Here is a 21740-nt window from a genome sequence, read left to right on the forward strand (position 1 = left end):
ACATATAACCATATAAAGATAGCATTTTCCTGTCTCTGTTTTGCGGTGCTGTTGTCGTCATCGTTTCGTGATGATGAAATCATGTCTGCTGGTTTAATAGGGTTTCTATATGTTTTGTATTCTACAATTATGGACATTAAGATGTCATGTTCCAGTCAATGCAAGTTTGTCTCAGATCGAGGACATCATAGCCAAACCTTGAAGGGAGTTATCAATAACTTCTATGTATCTTTTGAATAAGGGCTATGACAGAAGAGCAACATCTCATTTACCTGAGGGGAAAACAGCAGCTAAGTGGCAATCTTCAGAAGCCAAGTCAAAAAATAGATACTTTTGTAGCCATGTAGTGTATGTGGACACCTGCTCGAACATCTCATTCCAACATCATGGGCATTAATATGGAGTTGGTCCCCCCTTTGCTGATATAACAGCCTCCACTCTTCTGGAAAGGCTTTCCACTTGATGTTGGAACATTGCTGCAGGGACTTGCTTCCATTCAGCCACAAGAGCATTAGTGAGGTCGGGCACTGATGTTGTGCGATTAGGCCTGGCTCGCAGTCGGCGTTCCAATTCATCCCAAAGGTGTTTGATGGAGTTGAGGTCAGGGCTCTGTGCAGGCCAGTGAAGCTCTTCCACACCAATCTCGACAAACCATTTCTGTATGGACCTAACTTTGTGCACGGGGGCATTGTCATGCTGAAACAGGAAAGGGCCTTCCCCAAACTGTTTCCACAAAGTTGTAAGCACAGAATCGTCTAGAATGTCTTTATGCTGTAGCGTTAAGATTTCCCTTCACTGGAACTAAAGGACCTAGCACGAACCATGAAAAAACAGCACCAGACCATTATTCCTCCTCCACCAAACTTTACAGTTGGCACTATGCATTCGGACAGGTAGCGTTCTCCTGGCATCCCCCAAATCCAGATTTGTCCGTCGGACTGCCAGGGGGTGAAGCGTGATTCATCACTCCAGAGAACGCGTTTCCGCTGCTCCAGAGTCCAATGACGGCGAGCTTTACACCACACCAGTCGAAGCTTGGCATTGCGCATGGTGATCTTAGGCTTGCTGGCGGGTGCTCGGCCATGAAAACCCATTTAATGAAGCTACTGACAAACAGTTCTTGTGCTGAAGTTGCTTCTAGCGGTTGTTTGGAACTTATTGTGTGTTGCAACCGAGGACCGCCGTTTTTTGTTTAAAAAAATAAAAATAATGAATACAATGGTTACAGTAACCACCTGTAGACCATATTACGTGTTCAATAACACAGGTCTGTAATAACCACTTTAATGTGTTTCCCACTTTAAAAAGACAAATCTAAAATCAGGAACATGGGAATCAGTGTGCTAATATCCGTTTGGCACAAAATTCTGATACCTTATTAATCCAACAGGAATCTAAATCAACTGACAAAACACTGCCATGACGCAAGAAACGGTCAAACTTTGAATGACGTTTTGTGAGTCATGAAAGCGGTATGTCAGCTGTAATTCCTGAAAGGACAACAGTCAGATATTTTAAGACAGTAATTATATCATCCTTATAATGATATGAAATCAGTAAAGCAGTGCACTTCAACTAACATGTCCAACAGCCTTAAGCACCTGATTTCACTAAAGGGTTGAAGTAAACGAGTCCAAATTTAGAGGAATACGTCCAAGTATATCAAGGGGAAGGAACGTATCTGGATTGCCATGCTTTCCCAGCCATTTGCCAACATTGACTCACACACACACACACACACACACACACACAGTGAGAGAGAAAGAAACATCCTGAAGATAGGAGGGGAAAGAGGGGGAGTTGAGGAGGAAGGGAACAGGCGAAGACATTTAATAGGAGAGTTAATGGAAGGAGTTAGGTGGTGAAAAGAAAGGTGAAAATATGTGAGGAAAGAACCTTATAGGGAGAAAAGACAAATAGCTAGATCTGGGGTGTGAGAGAGGAAGTTAGGGAGGAAAGGATGACAGAAAGAAAAAGGGTAGAGGGAAAGAGTAAGTGTTTGAGAAAGACGTGTGATGGAATCGGAGGGAGATGGTTCCTTTTAACAGTCGCTGATATGCGAAGCCAATGAGGCAGAATAGCACTCCCCTAAGCCACAGCAGGAAATGGATAAGAGGCCAAGGAGGGGGAGGACAAGAGAGGAAGAAGGAAACTGATGACAGTTGAGGTAGAGGAAAAGAAAAGACTGGAAAAGAGACGGGAGGAGAACAAGAGGTGAGACGACGAAAGAGAACAAGAGGAGATAAAACTGGAGATGAAGGAGAAAAGGGAAGAGAAAAGCTGGGTCATATGGACAAAAAGCCATATCACGATGACAATAAATAGAATAAAATGTATAAAACATGAATGTGCAACACCTTTTTTTTAAATTTGTATTATCCTTTAAACTACTAGTTTATGGTTGTAGCCGTCAATTGTAACATTAACCATCAGCCATATTAGCAAATTATTTCACTTCAAACTTCACATTTCTCTAGTATAGGCTACTTATGGAAATGACCGATATCAGCAAAATGCCTGCGATAAGTGATCGGTGCATTCGGTGTCGATCATTTTATCGGTTTGTCGTCCCAGCTCTATAGGAGATGGCAACAGTGACTTCACAAGTGGCTGAATATAAATAGAACATGGGAAGCTGGATAGAGCAGTCTGTGCACAGAGGCCATTTGAAATCAGTTGATCATCACTGTGGCAGAGAAGTTGAAGTCTCTCTGCATTTGCCAATCTAAGCACCCGCCTCAGTAAAACCATTAAATTCCACCGAATTCATAATCCTTTATCAACAAGTACATTGCATTTCCACTGACAAGGTCGGGCACAGACACAATCTCAGGGGTTCACAGAGGACCTGTCATAGCATTCAGCTATCTGTCACAACAATTCCTAACCAGTCCAATCCAAGAGTGCTTTATTGGAGTGACTGGGCAAGGTGCAATGTGGCCCATGCAAATGAACAATATAATCTGCTTCAGTCCACCCCTAACCCCCACATACAACCACCAACCTCTCCCATTATGCATTAGTTGTATTGAATTATAGCTTTTTTTTCTTCAACGTCTTCACCTCTTCAGAGTACAAATATCTTATTTAAAAAAAAATGTTTAACACACACACACACACGCCAAAAAAGAAAAGTCCCTTTTTCAGGACCCTGTCTTTCAAGTATAAGTTATTTGGATTTTCATGAATTCACAGATCTTCATTGTAAAGGGTTTAAACACTGTTTCCCATGCTTGACCAATTAACCATAAGCAATTAAATGAACATGCACCTGTGGAACGGTCGTTAAGACACTAACAGCTTCCAGACAGTAAGCAATTAAGGTCACAGTTATGAAAACTTAGGACACTAAAGAGGCCTTTCTACTGAGTCTGAAAAACACCAAAAGAAAGACACCCAGGGTCCCTGCTCATCTGTGTGAACGTGCCTTATGAGTGATATGAGTGATGTTTTAGTGAGAGGTTTAACACTTTAATAGTCAATAATATGAGTTGATATATAAAACAACACAAGATTCAAGAATTCGTGCTTTTCAGCTAAAATTATTATAAAGAATTCTTGCCACCAAGAAAATATTGAATATTTGGGGCATAGAGTCATCGAAGCTCTTCAGATTTTGTTGTGAGGATACAGAATCAATAGACCATTTATTTTGGTATTGCCCTCAGGTGGCCTGTTTCTGGTCTCAGGTTCAGGAATGGCTGAAAATGCATAGCATTGATCTAAAATTGACCCTAGAAATAGTAATGTTAGGAGATCTGGAGAGACCGGGTCAGTCAATTACTAATACTCTTAGTAAAAGTATTTATCTTCAACACGCAATCTGTAGATTATATTAGATAGATTGAAATTGTACGTTAAACATCATAGCATTGTTGAAAGATATGTGTTGCGTAGAAACCCGAAGTGGGTGGCCAGCAGAGATAGATGGGCTGGGCTGAGGGAAGCTGAGGGTTGGGATGTGGAATTGGAGACAAGTGGGAGTAGAGTTGCTGTGTGAGAGAGAGAATGATGGTCAAAAGATAAAGGGGGAAAAAAGTAAAAATAAAACATAATAAAAGTACATTTGAATGACACTAAGTGGCAGTGTTTTTACAACTAATGCCTGAGGTTTGCCTGAGGCTGATGCCGTGCAGGTGTTTGTACACATGCATATACACACACACTCATTCAAATAAACACATACAAGAACACACACATACATGTAATAGTGCCAGACATGCACACAAACATATAAAGTAGGCATTGCTGTTATGATTTCAGTTGTCATAGATGTCCTTTGTTTTAAATGTATTATTATTATTATTATATATTTTTGCATTGTTGTTTGCTGTTTTCTTCTGTCTTTTCCTTTTTTCTCTTTAGTTCATACTCTTGGTTGTTGGTGCATTGGGGGTTCTTGGGGGTGGGGAATGGACAGTAATTGTATTTTATTTCTTCCGGGGGGGGGACTGTGGGAGGGGTCTCAAATGGGTGAAGGACAGCTATTGGGGAACTGTGGGGGGGATCTTGGAGGGTTCGGGTTTCACAAGATTGTGATCATGAAAAAGGAAACTATGACATGTATTTTATATCACTATCATGCACCCTCACACATAAGGATAGCTTTGTTGCGGAAAGACTGATACATGTTTGATAGTGTCTTGATGCTGTATTGTTTGTCCATCATGTTCTAATACTTTAATGTTACCCCTTCCTTGTGTTTTTTGTAATAATAAATAAATAAAAATAATAATAATTGTAGCCCCTCCAAACTCATATTCATTATATAAATAGGCACGTTTAATTTTGTCTGGCTTAGCATTCCAAATAAAATGAAATATTTTTTCCTCATATGATTTAAAAAAAAAAAGAGTAATCTGGAGTAGGCAGTGCCATTGGTAAGTAAGAAAACTGATAGGACCAAATAGTTAATCAATGTGATTTTTCCATAAATAGACAAGTATTTACTTCTCCATGGTTGCAGAATCTTATCTATTTTTGCTAACTTTCTATTGAAATTAATTGTGGTAAGTTAATTTATATTTTTTGAGATGTGAATACCAATATGTCTACTTCACCATCTGCCCATTTTATTGGTAAACTACAAGGTAGTGTAGTGTAAACACAATTTTTTACTGATCCAATACGTAATATGGTACACTCATAATTGGTACACTTCATAATTAGGTTTTAATCCATTGAGGCTAGAAAAGTGATCAAGATCTTCAATGAGACTGTGCAGGGATCGAGATTGCAGACTTAAGAAAAAACTATAGTCATCAGCTTACATTGACACTTTTGTTTTTATCCCCTGGATTTCTAACATCTTGATGTTCTTGTTGGATCTCATTTTAATATCTAGCTTTCAATAGCCATAATAAATATGGAGACAACAGACAGCCTTGTTTTACTCCTCTTAAAAGCACAATACTTTGAGAAGTAACCACTGTTTACTATTTTACATCTGGGGTTGCTGTAAATAACTTTAACCCATTGTATAAGAGATTCACCAACATTTTACTATTCTAGGCATTTATATATAAATTCTAATTGTACTTTATCAAAATGCCTTTTTAAAATGTGCTATGAAGACCAGACATGGTATCTTCAATGTTTCATAATGTTCAATTGTTTCAAGTAATTGTTGAATATTATCTCCAATATATCGTCCATGCAAAAAACCTGTCTGATCAGAATGAACAATATCTGGTATAACCTTTTAATTCTATATGCTATGCATTTCACATGACAACAATGAAGTGTTAGAGGCCAGTTTTTTTTAAATGGACTGGATCTTTATACTTACCACCTGGGTCTTGTTTTAGAAGTCATGAAATCAGACCTTGTTGAGTACCTGGAAGTCTACCATTTATATAACAGTAATTGAAATGCTAATAATGGATATTTGATTACATAAAAAAAGGTCTGATATACCTCTACTGGTATATCGTCAAGCCCTGGTGTTTTTCCAGACTGAAAAGATTTTATTGCCTCAAAAAGTTCCTCTTCTGGAAGTTCGCCTTCACACCAGTATTTCTGTACATTTCTAAATGTTACATTATTATTATCATCCTTATTAGGAAAGAAATCCTTACAGTTTACATCATTCAGTGGAAATGGAGGAGACAAAAGAAAACATGTGCTTAAAATAATTTTGCTTCCTTTTTCAAAATATAATTAGGTGAATCATGGATAACTCCATTTGTAACGAGTTTCTGTAAATTGTTTTTGGTAGAATTTCTGTGTTGAAGATTCAAGAAAAATGTTGTGCATTTTTCATCCAATTTGCTTTCCTTTTTCTAATACATTACACTTGATCATTCATGAATAAGTACCTCCATTTCTTTTTGTTTTTCCTCTAACCTATTTTGTGCCTCTATAGTAGTTTCCATTACCATCTACCTGCACTGTTACTTCCTCTAATTCTTTATTAGTCAAATCTATTTTGACCTAAACTACTTTTGTTTTAATGATGAGTATTGTATTGAATGGCCTCTAAAAGTACATTTTAAAGTGCCCCATACAATAAGGGGATCTGCTGTACCTATGGTGTACAAAAAAAGTCAATTATGATTTATTTTGTCTTAGTTAAAAACAAATTGTCATCCATTTGTCTTTGATTACATTTCTAATATCCCCGTCCACGTGGAAATTCTGTAAGAGTTATATGGAGGCCAATTAGATGGTGGTCTGATCGTATTCGGTCTCCTATTAATACTTTTTTTTTTTTTAACTTTTGATGCCAGCAAGAACGAGACCAGGAAGTAATCAAGCTTGATTAAGCCTCCATGTACATCTCAGTAGGTCAGGGTTTTTCAACCTCCACATATCCACTAGTTCTAATGTAGCCATAATCTTTGTAATCTCCTTAAGTGCTTGAGGATGATAGTTTGTGGAATGATTTCCTTTACGATCCATTGAGGTACTTAAAACCGTATTATAATATCTCACCATAATAAAATATTATTTTGTTGCTGGTGAACTCAGATCTCTATTATCTATTTATATTCAATAAAGTGTCGGTCATTATTTGATTGATTAAATAGCCAGATCTGTTTTTAGTCCAATAGCATACATGTAAAATAATCCATCTTCCTTGCTGATCTGTTTGCACAGTTTACGCAATCAGATCAAAATTTGTATAAATCACCCCTTTTGAGCTTCTTTGACCTTGACAAAAATATATTTCCCTCCCAGTCCTTTTTCCACCCAACCTCATCTATATTTGTAGAATGAGTTTCCTGTAAACAATAGATATATTCTCTCTTTTAGCCATGTAAAAAAAAAAATTATGATCTGCTAAGCCATTACAAATGATAACTTGCTATACTTATTTCCCCGCTTACCATAATGAAACCCAGGTTTCAATTATACTTACCACAACCAATGTTTGTAAACTTAGCATTAAAAAGCACCATGATGATTTAGTGTCCATATAGTTAGCTGTACCATAATTTGCACAGTTTAGCTGCAACTTTGTAAACCTCCAATTGTCCTAATATTCCACCTACTAAAACATTCCCCCGTATCTAGGCCTGTTGTCACTAAGACCATCTCCCCGAATCATGACGCACCTTTGCGTCCTAAGGTAAACCCTTGGCCGCCAATTTGCGTTGGCCAGAGGGAAATATGGGCAGTCCCATGATAACATAATTATCTATGAGGATGCCTAAGAGAACTAACCAAATAACATGGAAAACAGTCAGAAAAACAACAATATTGTAACAATAATAGATATTAAAATAACATCAATCTTATACATGTATGCTCATGTTTGAAAGTCCTAGCAAGGCTATAAGCACATCAGCCCGGCCTGCTCAGTTCATAGGATTCAATTGTTCATAAATAAAAATGTAAAATAAGACAAAACCTAAATATATCGCAAGACCCGTCCCCGTTTTTTTTTAACATGTCCATTACATGCAAAACATATTTCATGTAGTTCTCATTATGTCCTGTTGTATTCCGACAAAAAAAAGGAAGCAGGAAAAAGGAACAGATTCTAATGGCCACTAATGACTGCAAGTAAAAAAAAAAAATGTGTCTTAGGCATCACATTATATCCTGTTGTATCATGCCATGGCTGTGCCAGAGCCGACCGCAAGCCAACCTCGGCCACTCCCTTATGGGAAGGCATACTCAAGTTCAACTCACAATCAATTCCGATACAGCCACGGCACAACAGCCAAGAACACATGCAGTACTGACAATCCAGAGCGAGTAAACCTGTAAAACCAACCCTCTCTCCACATTACTCATCCTCGCCTTCCCCTAAATCAAAACCTGATATTACGTCCATGGAGTCCAAAGTTCCATATTGCTTAAATAGAAAAAGGTTAAGTTCATCATACCCATTCTGCATTACCATAAATCCAAGCTTATTTTAAGTCTACGGTTCCATAATGCACAAATAAAATGTAAAAAAGTTGTTAACGCAAAAAAAAAGAAACATTGTAAAATACCAATGTATCCATATTTGTACTGTGTAATGAGGTGCAAATATGTATCGGTGACTACTTCTACAGGAGGTAGCTATCACTCACAGCCACGTTCTAATCTTCGAGTCCTTGAACATTTGATTATTTGCATATAATTTATCAACCACTAGACGAACATTCTGCTTCTCTGCTCGGATCCTTTTGAAAGTGGGGTACAGGGCATGTCGTCTCTCCACTATTTCATGAGTAAATTGTTCATTAATAAAGAATCGGGTGTTCATCAATTCCCTACCCTGTTATAACAAGGCAAATTTCATTTTGTAGTGGGTTAGCATAGCTACGATTGGACGGGGCCACCCCTCTGCTCTGCCACCAAAACGGTGAAAATCAATTGTTTTCACCTGTTCGTCCGTCATCTTGAGATTACGTTTCACGAACACCTTGACTTTTTCCTCCGTTGACTGGTAGTTTTCGTCTTTCATCCTCCTTCATTCCCATAACAATATTATTTTTCATACTTCTGCACTTTAGATCAAGTAATTCGGCTTTCATGGTTTTGTTATCATACCGTAGCGCCTCTGTAGTGTCTTTTAGGGAGTCCACGATAGTTTTAAATATCTTATTTTCAGCTTATATTTCTTCCATCATTTTATTACTGTAATCCATTCCTGTTAAGGCCTCAACTTCCCCCAGTAGCAAAAGCAATAGATCCAGTTTTTTTTAACTGCCCGCTCATGCTTGTAAGCAATTATACCTTGCCCAAGTCACAGTAGAGTTGAGACAAGCTGCATCCCAAATGGCATGAGAGCCTCTGGTCAAAAGTAGTGCACTATATAGGGAATGGAGTGCCATTTGAGAGGCACCCAACGTCTGATACCTCCTGAATATGGATATTTTTCTTTAAATGGTAGGCATTGAGTGATTGGGTAAGATGCAATGTGGCCCATGCAATTGAACAATATAGTCGGTTTCAGTCCACCCCACCCACACACACACACACACACACACACACACCTCTCCCATTATGCAATAGTGGTATTAAGAGTGACATGGAGAGAGCAGATACTGCTGCTCTGAAGCACTTCACCCCTGATCAGCAATTAAGAAGAGTAGCAGGGTACTGTGGAACCTGGAGAGCTTGGGGTTGACAGCAGGGACGACGGAACCTGGAGAGCTTGGGGTTGACAGCAGGGACGGCGGAACCTGGAGAGCTTGGGGTTGACAGCAGGGACGGCGGAACCTGGAGAGCTTGGGGTTGACAGCAGGGACGGCGGAACCTGGAGAGCTTGGGGTTGACAGCAGGGACGGCGGAACCTGGAGAGCTTGGGGTTGACAGCAGGGACGGCGGAACCTGGAGAGCTTGGGGTTGACAGCAGGGACGGCGGAACCTGGAGAGCTTGGGGTTGACAGCAGGGACGGCGGAACCTGGAGAGCTTGGGGTTGACAGCAGGGACGGCGGAACCTGGAGAGCTTGGGGTTGACAGCAGGGACGGCGGAACCTGGAGAGCTTGGGGTTGACAGCAGGGACGGCAGAACCTGGAGAGCTTGGGGTTGACAGCAGGGACGGCGGAACCTGGAGAGCTTGAGGTTGACAGCAGGGACGGCGGAACCTGGAGAGCTTGAGGTTGACAGAGGTGTTGAGGAGATCAAACGGAAGATTACAGCACCTGTCTTGTCCGGTCTCCCATTTCCAACAGGGGGACGAGAGAAGAAAGGGACTTGGAAATGAGTGAGGGAGAGAAAGAAGAAGCTAAAATAAAGCTAGGGGGGTACTTAGTGTGCCAGTGTCAAATGCATAATTTGAGTTGTGAAAGTTGGAAAAAATGCCTACAACTCTGTCCACGTTCAAGGAGGGACAATTACTCAAGCAACGTGAGGTTCAAATGCTAGATGAAGATGAGGCAAACTAAACTCCTCAAAACATAGTGGATAGCATCCCTTCAACAGTCTCGCAATAGTCTGAGAAAGCTCCTCGTCAGAGCATCATGACCTCAAATGAGTTGCTGTATCCTATACGTACATGCATTTAATATGTAACTGTATACATAATCACAGAGAATGGCACCTGAGTGCTTCTCTGGCATTACCTCAGAAGGGAGTTGGAAACATGCCTGTTCACCAGAAAGGACATCCACCTACTTACAGTTGTGTACCCTCATAACACCAACTCAAATGGAGAAACCAACACAGCAACAGGGATATTAAGTATTATAGAGAACAGGATGTTGTCACACAGCGAGTAAGCTGTGATTGACAGTATCACCATCCACTGAGTTATTAATACACACCTACTGTAACAAGACTCTGGTCCTCTCATCACATGAGAAGACAAGGGGCTAGACCAGTGTGCAGTCTGCGCGTGTGTCTTTATCAACTGAGAACAGCTAGGCGCTGAGGGGCGGAATGAGTCGTGACAAACCTGGGGGCAGCTTCACTCAAGTCCCAGTAAGCCTTCGTTTTCATATTCCATCTCTCCCCATCTCCCCCTCTCCTTCTCTAGTGCCGCCTCTTCTGTCATGCCGACAGTCTGCCAACTGCGTCTCTTTTGAAGACAGAGCCTTCCAGTTTCCACAAGTGGAAGGAATATGATCCGATAACAAGGCTGCCAAAGGCAACGTCGGTGTTACGATAGAAAAGTCATTCTTCAGATATGGGCTGGGTATATATTCCTTACTCTACAGACGTTTTCAGTTTGACCAAGTTTAACTTCAGAATCCTTTTGATTAAAAAAGTACATTAATAGCTCAAAAAAAAAAAAACTTTCATCTGAGCAGGTTTACATTTTCCAAACTTAACTTTACTGGAGAAAAAGCCCAAAGTGTTTAGGAAGGGTGGAATTATGGTTCAGCCAAAAGCTGGTTTTAAGACCAGAGAAAATGATGCCACAGGGCATTCAATGCAAATGCACGGCCAGGATTTTTATATTTTTTTAAATCACAAAGCAGTTGAATATACTGAGCCGGGAGCAGAATTAGCATTTCTACCAAATCAGTTGAAATGAGCTGTATTCAGCTCACAGAGCATAGTAAAAACCAGGAAATTATACGCAGGAGGAAAACAACGCATCTAAAAGCAGGAAACGAACACAAAATATGTAATTAGACTCTTGAGAAATGTTGTAACATAGGGAGAACCTCCCCTCTGACCTTCTCCTCCAATGGGTTTTGACAATGAGGCGAGAGGACGTGAAGAGTATGCAATCGAGATTCTCCCAGAGTCATTGAGAGTGAAGAAAATCAGAAAATAACAGATGTTGAGAACAATGGAAGATCTTCTCATGACTGACGGAGAGAGACGTAATTAAAAGGTGTATGATGGATCAGACTCGGTTTCCAACCGTCGACACGGCCCTCAGATAAGATTCTATCAGAAGTGACTTTAGCCTGAAGGACAGGGCATGAAAGACAGACTGATTGCTTATACAACGTGTCATTTTCAATTTCACAGACGCAGACCTCCAAAAGCATTGTGCATTGTGTTTGCTCAATCAATACCCTGTGAGGAAACAAACTGTGCTCAAACACACACACACACCTCATCAGAAGGAACCAATTCAATGAGGCAGATAAAACGAGAATTAGCACACCACTCAATTAAGACTATTAGGCCTACTTTGGTAGAGCCAGCCAGTACATCTCAACTCCACGATACCACATCTGGAGTTAATGCAGACGAGAGTTTTTGGAGTGAACCTTTGACTCGCTGTGAAATCGATACTTCAAAAATGTTACATCCTTACCATTTACCTATGTTTGTCCTCTGTTCTTGCGTGCCTTTGTTTGTTGAAATCCATTCTTTTTAATAAAACTTTAATTATATACAACCACCAACCGTTTCCTTGTTGAGATTCAAATCGGCACAGCAACAAGTCGGCGGTTGTACTTAGTTTTATTAAAATTATGGATTTCAGTAAACAAAGAAAGGCACGCAACAGAGGACAAATATAGGTACACGGTAAAGGTGTAAGAATATACTTCAAAAGATTAGTGACTGCACAGCGACTTGAAGGAGAACAGAGGTTCCCTCCAAAAACTGTTGTCTGCACTCAACTCCAAGGATGTGGTATGGTGGAGTTGAGATATACTTGGCTAACTTTGGTATGAATACACAAATGGTATTGCTTTTCATCATTTTTCTCCAGGTGTCATTGTCAGCCAGTTCAAGAAGAACTATGGAAAATGTAAGTTGCTTGTGGCATAAATGTAGCCAATCCGTGTAAAATACTAGGAGGTTACCAAGGGACATGTTTTTTTACATGATATGTACTAGCACATATTCATTCAAATCTGTTGCTACAGTATCATAAAATGCTCACTGTCAAACCATGGCTGTTAAGGCATTAAGAGGGGAGAGAGGATCAAACTTGTGACCAATATTTTGTGAGGTAGTTGCATCTTTGGGAAGTTACCAACTTGTCAGTGTTTGCTACAGAGGTAGAACTGAAAAGGATTTGCCCCTGATGTTTGAACTCACAAATATCAAATTAAATGTCATCGCATTAAAAAAAAGCCAGTGTGTTGGAAATAAAATGTGATTCAAAAGGATGCTTGGATGAAGGTCAATAGAGAAAAAAAACATTGGCATTCCAAATAAAAAGGTTAACCTTTGCTAGCAGTGGAGGATCTTTGAAAATTTAACCCAAAATGTTACTACAAGTACAAGCCCGCTCCAAAACGTCATAGCATGTGTTCCATTTTGTCTATAGTCCGACAAAAATATAAATGTGCAAATGGCCAAATGAGTGCCTCAGAGAACCCTCCCCAGAGCTTCTGGGAGCACAAACGATCTCCTGAACATACATGCGCAACATATTGAGTAGTACTGGATCCATCCCCAGGGACTTCATTAGCAAGCAGACCCACAGACCGGATCTGCTGGCATAGGCCCATACTGGCACTATTTAGAGAGATGACCCCAGATATCTAATATGTCAAAAAGCATTTACAAACATACAGAAAAACAATGACACCCGTGTCCTCAAGGGTGTTGCAAATTAAGCCAACAGTCAATTCTTGAGGTAGCATCACGGTACTCTCTGTAAAAACAAGAGATAAAAATGTGGGAAGATACACTGCTCGAGGGGACAAAAAAACAACAACATTGTGTCGTTTCTCAATGAGGGACACAAAAGGGACTTTGGGAAAAAGCCCATTGAAATGTAGGTTATAGGCCAAATAGTGTCCTCTGAGGTGGCCACAATAACATGAGTTCCATTGGCATGGGCATGACTGTGGCAGAAGAAATTCAACAGTAAAGTGGCTGACCAAACAAGCCTACAACACATGGGAAAAAACAATTAGAAAGGCCTTTATTGATTTAAAATGTTACTGCCAGAAGCAAAATGGAATGTAGAAAAATGCAGTTTCCAAAACAATTGTGTGCAAGACCATTGGGTGTTTTCCAACCTTTTTGTTCATGAAACAATACAAAGCCTTGGATTCTTATTTCATTACACTGTTCTGTAGCATCAAACATTAGTCTCTTCTCCAAAGATTATCAATAATATTGTAGGCCTATCTGAGAGACATCCTAACACAATCTATTCCAAAGCCTGTCACTCCAGGCAATGCCAAGCATGTCAGCTTTTGCAACAACTATTAGCTGTTATCGACCTCATTTAAGCAACCAAGAGCTATATTGGCATCATCTTGTCCTGCTACATTGACAGCCAAAAATCTATGGGCTAGAATAATAACACATTTTATTTGCACCTTTCAAGATACCTAAGGACATTTACGGAGTGAAGATCCCAGGTACCATGGTATCCCCTCCAGATCTGGACTCTAAACCAGGGTAGCAACAAGACACACAATGGGGTCATAGGGCAAGCTCTGCCCTCAGGGTTTCTCTGAGTCTACAACTCTCCACACAGCATCTCTACTCAGAAAGCCCCACTGAACTGTCCAGTCACTTGTTGGCGGTGGAGGGTGAGGGTGGGGAGGAAGTGAGTTATATAAGCCTCTGGGAAGATCCACGTCTAAGGGAGAGGGAAATTGTCAAGGGAAGGCGAGACAACAAACAGGACGGAAATATGCCTGAAGAAACATTACGGGCCGCCAATTTCATCCATCAGTCCACAGAGCTACACAGGGAGACTTCTACATTAACATCAAGTTCTGATGCACAAAAAAAAAATTATTTTTTGGGGGTGTGTAATAAGCAATTAAGCCAGATGATTAGGCATGTGGAAAGAAGGATGCATGGGAGAGGTGTTCCTGAGGCGATGGTCCTTGGCTGTCATGCATGCTTGGAGACAAAAAGTGAGTAGGGGAGACTAACAGCTTATGGTTTCTCTCCGGTTACTATGAGGATTGTCAAGAGTAGAGGCCGACCGATTATGATTTTTCACCGCCGATACCGATTATTGGAGGACCCAAAAAGGTCGGTACCGATTAAATCGGACAATTTTTTTATTAGTTTATTTGTAATAATGACAATTACAACAATACTGAATGAATACTTATTTTAACTTAATATAATACATTAAAAAATCAATTTAGCCTCAAATAAATAATGAAACATGTTCAATTTGGTTTAAATAATGCAAAAACAAAGTATTGGAGAAGAAAGTAAAAGTGCAATATGTGCCATGCAAGAAAGCTAACGTTTAAGTTCCTTGCTCAGAACATGAGAACATATGAAAGCTGGTGGTTCCTTTTAACATGAGTCTTCAATATTCCCAGGTATGAAGTTTTAGGTTGTAGTTATTATAGGAATTATAGGACTATTTCTCTATATGATTTGTATTTCATATACCTTTGACTATTGGATGTTCTTATAGGCACTTTAGTATTGCCAGTGTAACAGTATAGCTTCCGTCCCTCTCCTCGCTCCTACCTGGGCTCGAACCAGGAACATGTCAACAACAGCCACCCTCGAAGCAGCGTTACCCATGCAGAGCAAGGGGAACAACTACTCCAAGTCTCAGAGCGAGTGACATTTGAAACGCTATTAGCGCACACCTGCTAACTAGCTAGCCATTTCACATCGGTTACACCAGCCTAATCTTGGGAGTTGATAGGCTTGAAGTCATAAACAGAGCAAAGCATTGCGAAGAGCTGCTGGCAAAACGCACGAAAGTGCTGTTTGAATGAATGCTTACGACCCTGCTGCTGCCTACCACCGCTCAGTCAGACTGCTCTATCAAATCATAGACTTAATTATAATAAACACACAGAAATACAAGCCTTTGGTCATTAATATGGTCGAATCCGGAAACTATCATCTCGAAAACAAAAAGTTTTTCCTTTCAGTGACATACGGAACAGTTCCGTATTTAATCTAACAGGTGGCATCCCTAAGTCTAAATATACCTTTTACATTGCACAACCTTCAATGTTATGTCATAATTACGTAAAATTCTGGCAAATTAGTTCGCAACGAGCCAGGCGGCCCAAACTGTTGCATATACCTTGACTCTGCGTGCAATGAACGCAAAATGACACAATTTCATCTGGTTAATATTGCCTGCTAACCTGGATTTCTTTTAGCTAAATATGCAGGTTTAAAAAATATATAGTTCTGTGTATTGATTTTAAGAAAGGTATTGATGTTTATGGTTAGGTGCAGTCGTGCAACGATTGTGCTTTTTTCGCAAATTAGCTTTTGTTAAATCATCCCTCGTTTGGCGAAGTCGGCTGTCTTTGTTAGGAAGAAATAGTATTCACACAGTTCGCAACGAGCCAGGCGGCCCAAACTGCTGCATATACCCTGACCCTGTTGCAAAGGTGACACATTTTCCCTAGTTAAAAGAAATTCATGTTAGCAGGCAATATTGACTAAATATGCAGGTTTAAAAATATAGACTTGTGTATTGATTTTAAGAAAGGCATTGATGTTTATGGATTGACCAACGTGTACCTAAGCGATTATATGCAACGCAGGACAGGCTAGATAAACTAGTAATATCACCAACCATGTGTAGTTAACTAGTGATTATGATTGTTTTTTTATAAGATAAGTTCAATGCTAGCTAGCAACTTACCTTGGCTTCTTACTGCATTCACGTAACAGGCAGGCTCCTCGTGGAGTGCAATGTAAAGCAGGTGGTTAGAGCGTTGGACTAGTTAACCGTAAGGTTGCAAGATTGAATCCCCGAGCTGACAAGGTAAAAATCTGACGTTCTGCCCCTGAACAAGGCAGTTAACCCACCGTTCCTAGGCCGTCACTGAAAATAAGAATGTGTTCTTAACTGACTTGCCTAGTTAAATAAAGGTCTAAAAAAAAGAAAAATAATAAAGAAAAAATCCCACCCCCCCCAAAAAAAAAAAAAAAAAAAAAAAAAAAAAAAAAAAATCGGCCAAATCGGTGTCCAAAAATACCAATTTCCGATTGTTATGAAAACTTGAAATATGCCCTAATTAAATCGGCCATTCCGATTAATCGGTCGACCTCTAGTCAAGAGAGACCAAGGAGAGAAGATTGTCAAAAGTATTTTTACCGTTACTGCCATTCTCATGTAAGTTAATTGAAAAATCCTCAATATTATTACACTAATCATGGTAGCTAAATTACATGTTTCCATTGAGTTAAATAAACATAGGGAGCCACCCGAGTGGCGCAGCGGTCTAAGGCACTGCGTCGCAGTGCTTGAGGCGTCACTACACACCCAGGTTCAATCCCAGGCTGATCGCGGCTGGCTGCGACACGGGAGACCCATGAGGTGGCGCACAATTGGCCCAGGGTTGTCCGGGTTACAGGATGGTTTGGCCGGCCGGGTTGTCCTTGTCCCATCACGCTCTAGCGACTCGTGGCGGGCCGGGCACATGCACGCTGACTTCGGTCGCCAGAAGTACAGTGTTTCCTCCGACACATTGGTGTGACTAGCTTCTGGGGTAAGCGAGCAGTGTGGCTTGGCAGTGTTTCAGAGGAACGCATGGTTCTCAACCTTTGTCTTTCCCCGAGTCTGTACGGGAGTTGCAGCAATGGGACAAAACTAACTACCAATAGGGGAGAAAAAGGAATAAAAAGTACAAAAACAATTTAATAAATTAACATTAACATTGAGATTAAAGACAGAAAATAAGAAAGCGAGAGATGTGGGACAAGGCAGACAACCATCATGGACTTGCACTGAAAGAGCCAACATTTTGTGGAAAGAGGAGAAGGGAGAGAAAGTTTGATTCAGCTCCTCGTGGACAATACCTAAGGACCAATGCTGTGGCCCGATTTGCATTCCAATGCAAAGTAATTTGACAGTGCAGTAGAAGCGGTCACAAGTAAGGCAACAGAAAGAAGTCATTGACACAAGCAGAATCACTTTGGCACCAAAATGTGTTAGGAAAACGCGTGCTTTCTAGTAAAGTCATTTAAAAAATGAAAATGTATTCTGTGATTTAAAAATGAAAAATGTTGGTTAGTGAAAAACAATAAAAGCTGTGTGTGTCCTCTCAATCCATTCTTCAATAAACCTGCTAGGCACACTGTGGCATTAGCCATCATCTAGCTTCAGTCAATTTGACTTTTTGTACTGATGGACTAATCCGTTAGTGGTCTATGGCCCTGATCTATGGTCCTCTGGGATCTGGCAATCAGAGGTCTGGAGGAGGGAAAGCAAATAAGGTTGCGTTCACACAGGAAGCCAAATTCTGATCTTTTTTTCCCCCCACTAAATTGGTCTTTTGACCAATTAGATCAGCTCTGAAAAATATTTCAGTTGAAAAGATCTTACGTGATTAGTCAAGAGACCAATTGGTGTCAAAAGAGCAGAATTGAGCTGCCTAGTGAGGGACAGCAATAGGATCGTCACTAGTTACCACAGCCACAAAGTCATAAATCTCAATCTCACGACTCCAACACCATTATTAAGTTTGCAGATGACAACTGTGGTAGGCCTGATCACAGACAACAACGAGACAGCCTATAGGGAGGAGGTCAGAGACCAGAATAACAACCTATCCCTCAACGTAGCCAAGACTAAGGAGATGATTGTGGACTACAGGAAAAGGAGGACCGAGCACGCCCCCATTCTCATCAACGGGGCTGTAGTGGAGCAGGTTGAGAGCGTCAAGTTCCTCGGTGTCCACGTCAACAACAAACTAGAATGGTCCAAACACACCAAGACAGTGGTGAAGAGGGCACAACAAAGCCTATTCCCCCACAGGAAACTAAAAAGATTTGGCATGGGTCCTGAGCTGCAACATTGAGAGCATCCTGACTGGTTCCATCACTGCCTGGTACGGCAATTGCTCGGCCTCTGACCGCTAAGCTGTCTGCCATCCAGGACGGTGTCAGAGGAAGGCCCTAAAAATTGTCAACGACCCCAGCCACCCCAGTCATAGACTGTTCTCTCTACTACTGCATGGCAAGCGCTACCGGAGTGCCAAGTCTAGGACAAAAAGGCTTCTCAACAGTTTTTACCCCCAAGCCATAAGACTCCTGAACAGGTAATCAAATGGCCCTGTGGGTTTGATGGCTCAATTATCATTAAACCGTGGAAGCTAGACCACTTTTTTTATTTTACCTTTATTTAACTAGGCAAGTCAGTTAAGAACAAATTCTTATTTTCTATGACGGCCTAGGAACAGTGGGTTAACTCCCTTGTTCAGGGGCAGAACGACAGATTCTTACCTTGTCAGCTCAGGGATTCGATCTTGCAACCTTTTGGTCACTAGTCCAACGCTCTAACCACTAGAGCACCAATTCGCTGTGGTCAGCTGGGGTGGCAGTGAAAAAACGAGTTGGATACAAGTAGTGTCGTGGCCCCGCAAGTGAAAGCACACACACACAGTCAGACATCCGTTTGTCATGGTCAGTGGCTTAAAGGAATCCATCCAGTGAGCCAGGGTGAAATGTATTTACTGTAAGGAAGATGGAGGTAGAACAAGAATGCAGCAGCAGCAGCATAAGACTATGCAAACCAAGTGAACCTACTTCCCTAATCTCTCTGAGGATTCCTCCATGTGCTAATTTGGACTCAATCCCAACGCTGGCCCTTCCCTATACCACAATGTCGCCACCAGTTGCTTCTTCCCATTGGGCTCATGGGATTTGAGGTGTTTTCATAATACAACACCAAAATCAATACAAGTGCTCCAGCGGTTCCACTTCGCTCAATGAATTACGATCCTGGGGGTTTATGCATGAGCGCTGTGAGAAGCAGTATTTTTTTGCCTTCATTAGAGTGCAAATCAGCCCTATTTTTTTCTCTTCTAAGTCAAGCAGACACCTCTCTCGCTCTCTGGATGTGACCAAGATGTGAAATCCATGTCCTAATGGGCATTTCCACTAATGTGATGGCAGGTGCATATCAGAATTACTTGCGTAGAAAATAAAAACAGTTGCTGGCCTGGCTCCAAGAAGAATATCTCAGAGCAGGTGAGTGAATTCTTTAAAAATAGATTGTGAGCTTTGTTGAGAGCTTGTGCATGGCGTCAAACCAAAGTTTTGGAGTCAATTGCCATGTCTAAAATACTACATTTGTCTGCAAATAGATTTCATCTGTTTTTAATCACTCAAGAAACGTTCAATAGCCAATGTAGGCCTCTAATATTTACCGTATTAAACATCCATCCAGTTTATGTGGGAACAAAGGATGGAGGACACCTGCACTCAGCCCTGTCACAACAAATTAAGGTATTTGAAGATAAAAGCACAACGCTCCCTCATAACTTTTAGGCTTACGTGTAGTCAATCATTTTGGAAAAAGCTAGGAGTTGAAGATCTTCTGATATGTTATTTGCATACATGGGCTAAATGGGCAATCTGCGTAGCTAAACCCATTTTTGGACTTATTTACAAATTAAATACTTCTAGAATCATTTATGTCTCATGAGCTTAGTTCAACTGTCAAACCCCATCAGAACACAAAATATAAACTTGTTTTACTCAAATGTTTGTAAAATAAAAGAATGTAAACAAACATTGTATAGCCTTAAAACAATATTAAATCTATAATGTTGATGTCATGTCAGTCTTTGCATCCATAGCTGTCTATGAATTTGAGAGTGGTTACATTTCTCCAGCCCCCACTCAGCTTTTAACGGTACAGTGACGGGGATTACATGTTTCAACTACCGATTGACGCTTTAAATTTGCTTCAAGTTGGGTGAAACTGTTTCACCTCGCCTGGCTGGCAGTGGGACGCAAAACTTGAAAACAAAGCAGGTGCTTGTGATTCAATTGTCTACTTTGAAAAGTGTTCGATCACTCACCTTCTGTTGCCTGCGTGCCATATCCGTGGGTTGTTTGGCATTGAAAGGGTATGCTATACATCGCAACACAAATACATAAATCTGTAGTTTACTTTTCCGCTCAGCTTCCTCTTTCTGAAGTCTTTCTTTCTCATTTTTCTGCTCGTCTCCTGCAGAATGACTTTCGGCTTGTGGTTGGTCCGCAGGTGGTCGTTTATGTTTACCTCCTTGCCCGGAGGAAGTCGAAGGCTTTTTGGGGGGGTCTTTTGGAACTTCAGTGTCCTCGTCAATTTCTCCTCCCGAGTCTTCGCTGGAGGACGGGTCTAACATGTTTTACACAGGTAAACTCCTTTTCCCACACTGTAGCCTACGTGGCGGTCGCCGCTTCACTTGAAATGTCTATATTCCCCGGTGTTTTTTGGAGCTGTGACGACGACTCGAGTTAAATGTTTCTTGACATAAATGCGAGGGCGGAGTTTTGGGGAACGTGAGTCGAGGCAAGGTTTTCGTTTAGTCCGCTCCTTTGAAAAGACCGTGCGAACAGTGTGGCTGCCGATACAGTCAGAGCAAGCAGTACAGGTGGACAACCTGTAGCATGGACAACAAGCAACATGTGGGAGGTGCCTTTCTTTCTCTTAAAGCCACACTCAAAGGGTCGCCACCAAAACTTTAAACAATTGCGCATCCCATAACATTTTCAAATAACACTTGATGGAATTACATCAGATAGTACTACAAGTAGGCTGTTGAACTATGTACAGCTATATTTACTGGAAACCCGACGTTGAATTGCATTGAATTTTATGTCTGGCAGAAATTAGTGTTTTGAGTCAGGAAACTTTCCTCATGACCTCAACATGCCAGGATGTTGAATAACATTATAATGTAATGTACTTTACGGGTACATGCGGTTGGTCATTTCGTCGGTAGGAATGTGACTCAACATTCACAGGAACGTATAATAACGTCAACTTTTCAAAGCGCTGTGTTAAAATGGATATCACCTGAAGCATTTGCAGAACCATGTAAACGTATGCTTAAGGTGATATAAATGACTGCATTACCAGCACTTTGAAAAGTTGGATGGAATTATACTTTCCTGTGGATGTTGTCTCACATTCCCACAGTCAAAAATACCAACTGCACGGACAGTCGGTAAAGTACATTAAATAATTGTATTCAACATTCT

The 21740-nt window shown here is 40.8% G+C and overlaps 1 protein-coding gene across 7 annotated transcripts in view; it reads right to left on the reverse strand.

The window, feature by feature from the left end:
* cadps2 (Ca++-dependent secretion activator 2) overlaps positions 1 to 21151 on the reverse strand; it is a 237066-nt gene extending 215915 nt beyond the window's left edge. For 5 of the 7 annotated variants that reach the window (XM_029751535.1, XM_029751531.1, XM_029751537.1 and 2 more), the window contains exon 1: positions 20573 to 20881. In XM_029751535.1, coding sequence (XP_029607395.1) covers positions 20573 to 20881 — 309 coding nt within the window. Of the gene's footprint in view, positions 1 to 20572 lie in introns of all 7 variants that reach the window. The other 2 variants (XM_029751538.1, XM_029751534.1) reach the window with 1 other exon arrangement.
* Positions 21152 to 21740: the final 589 nt, after the last annotated feature.

This window comes from Salmo trutta, chromosome 4 (genome assembly GCF_901001165.1).
Source record: "Salmo trutta chromosome 4, fSalTru1.1, whole genome shotgun sequence".
Taxonomy (NCBI): Eukaryota; Metazoa; Chordata; class Actinopteri; order Salmoniformes; family Salmonidae; genus Salmo; species Salmo trutta.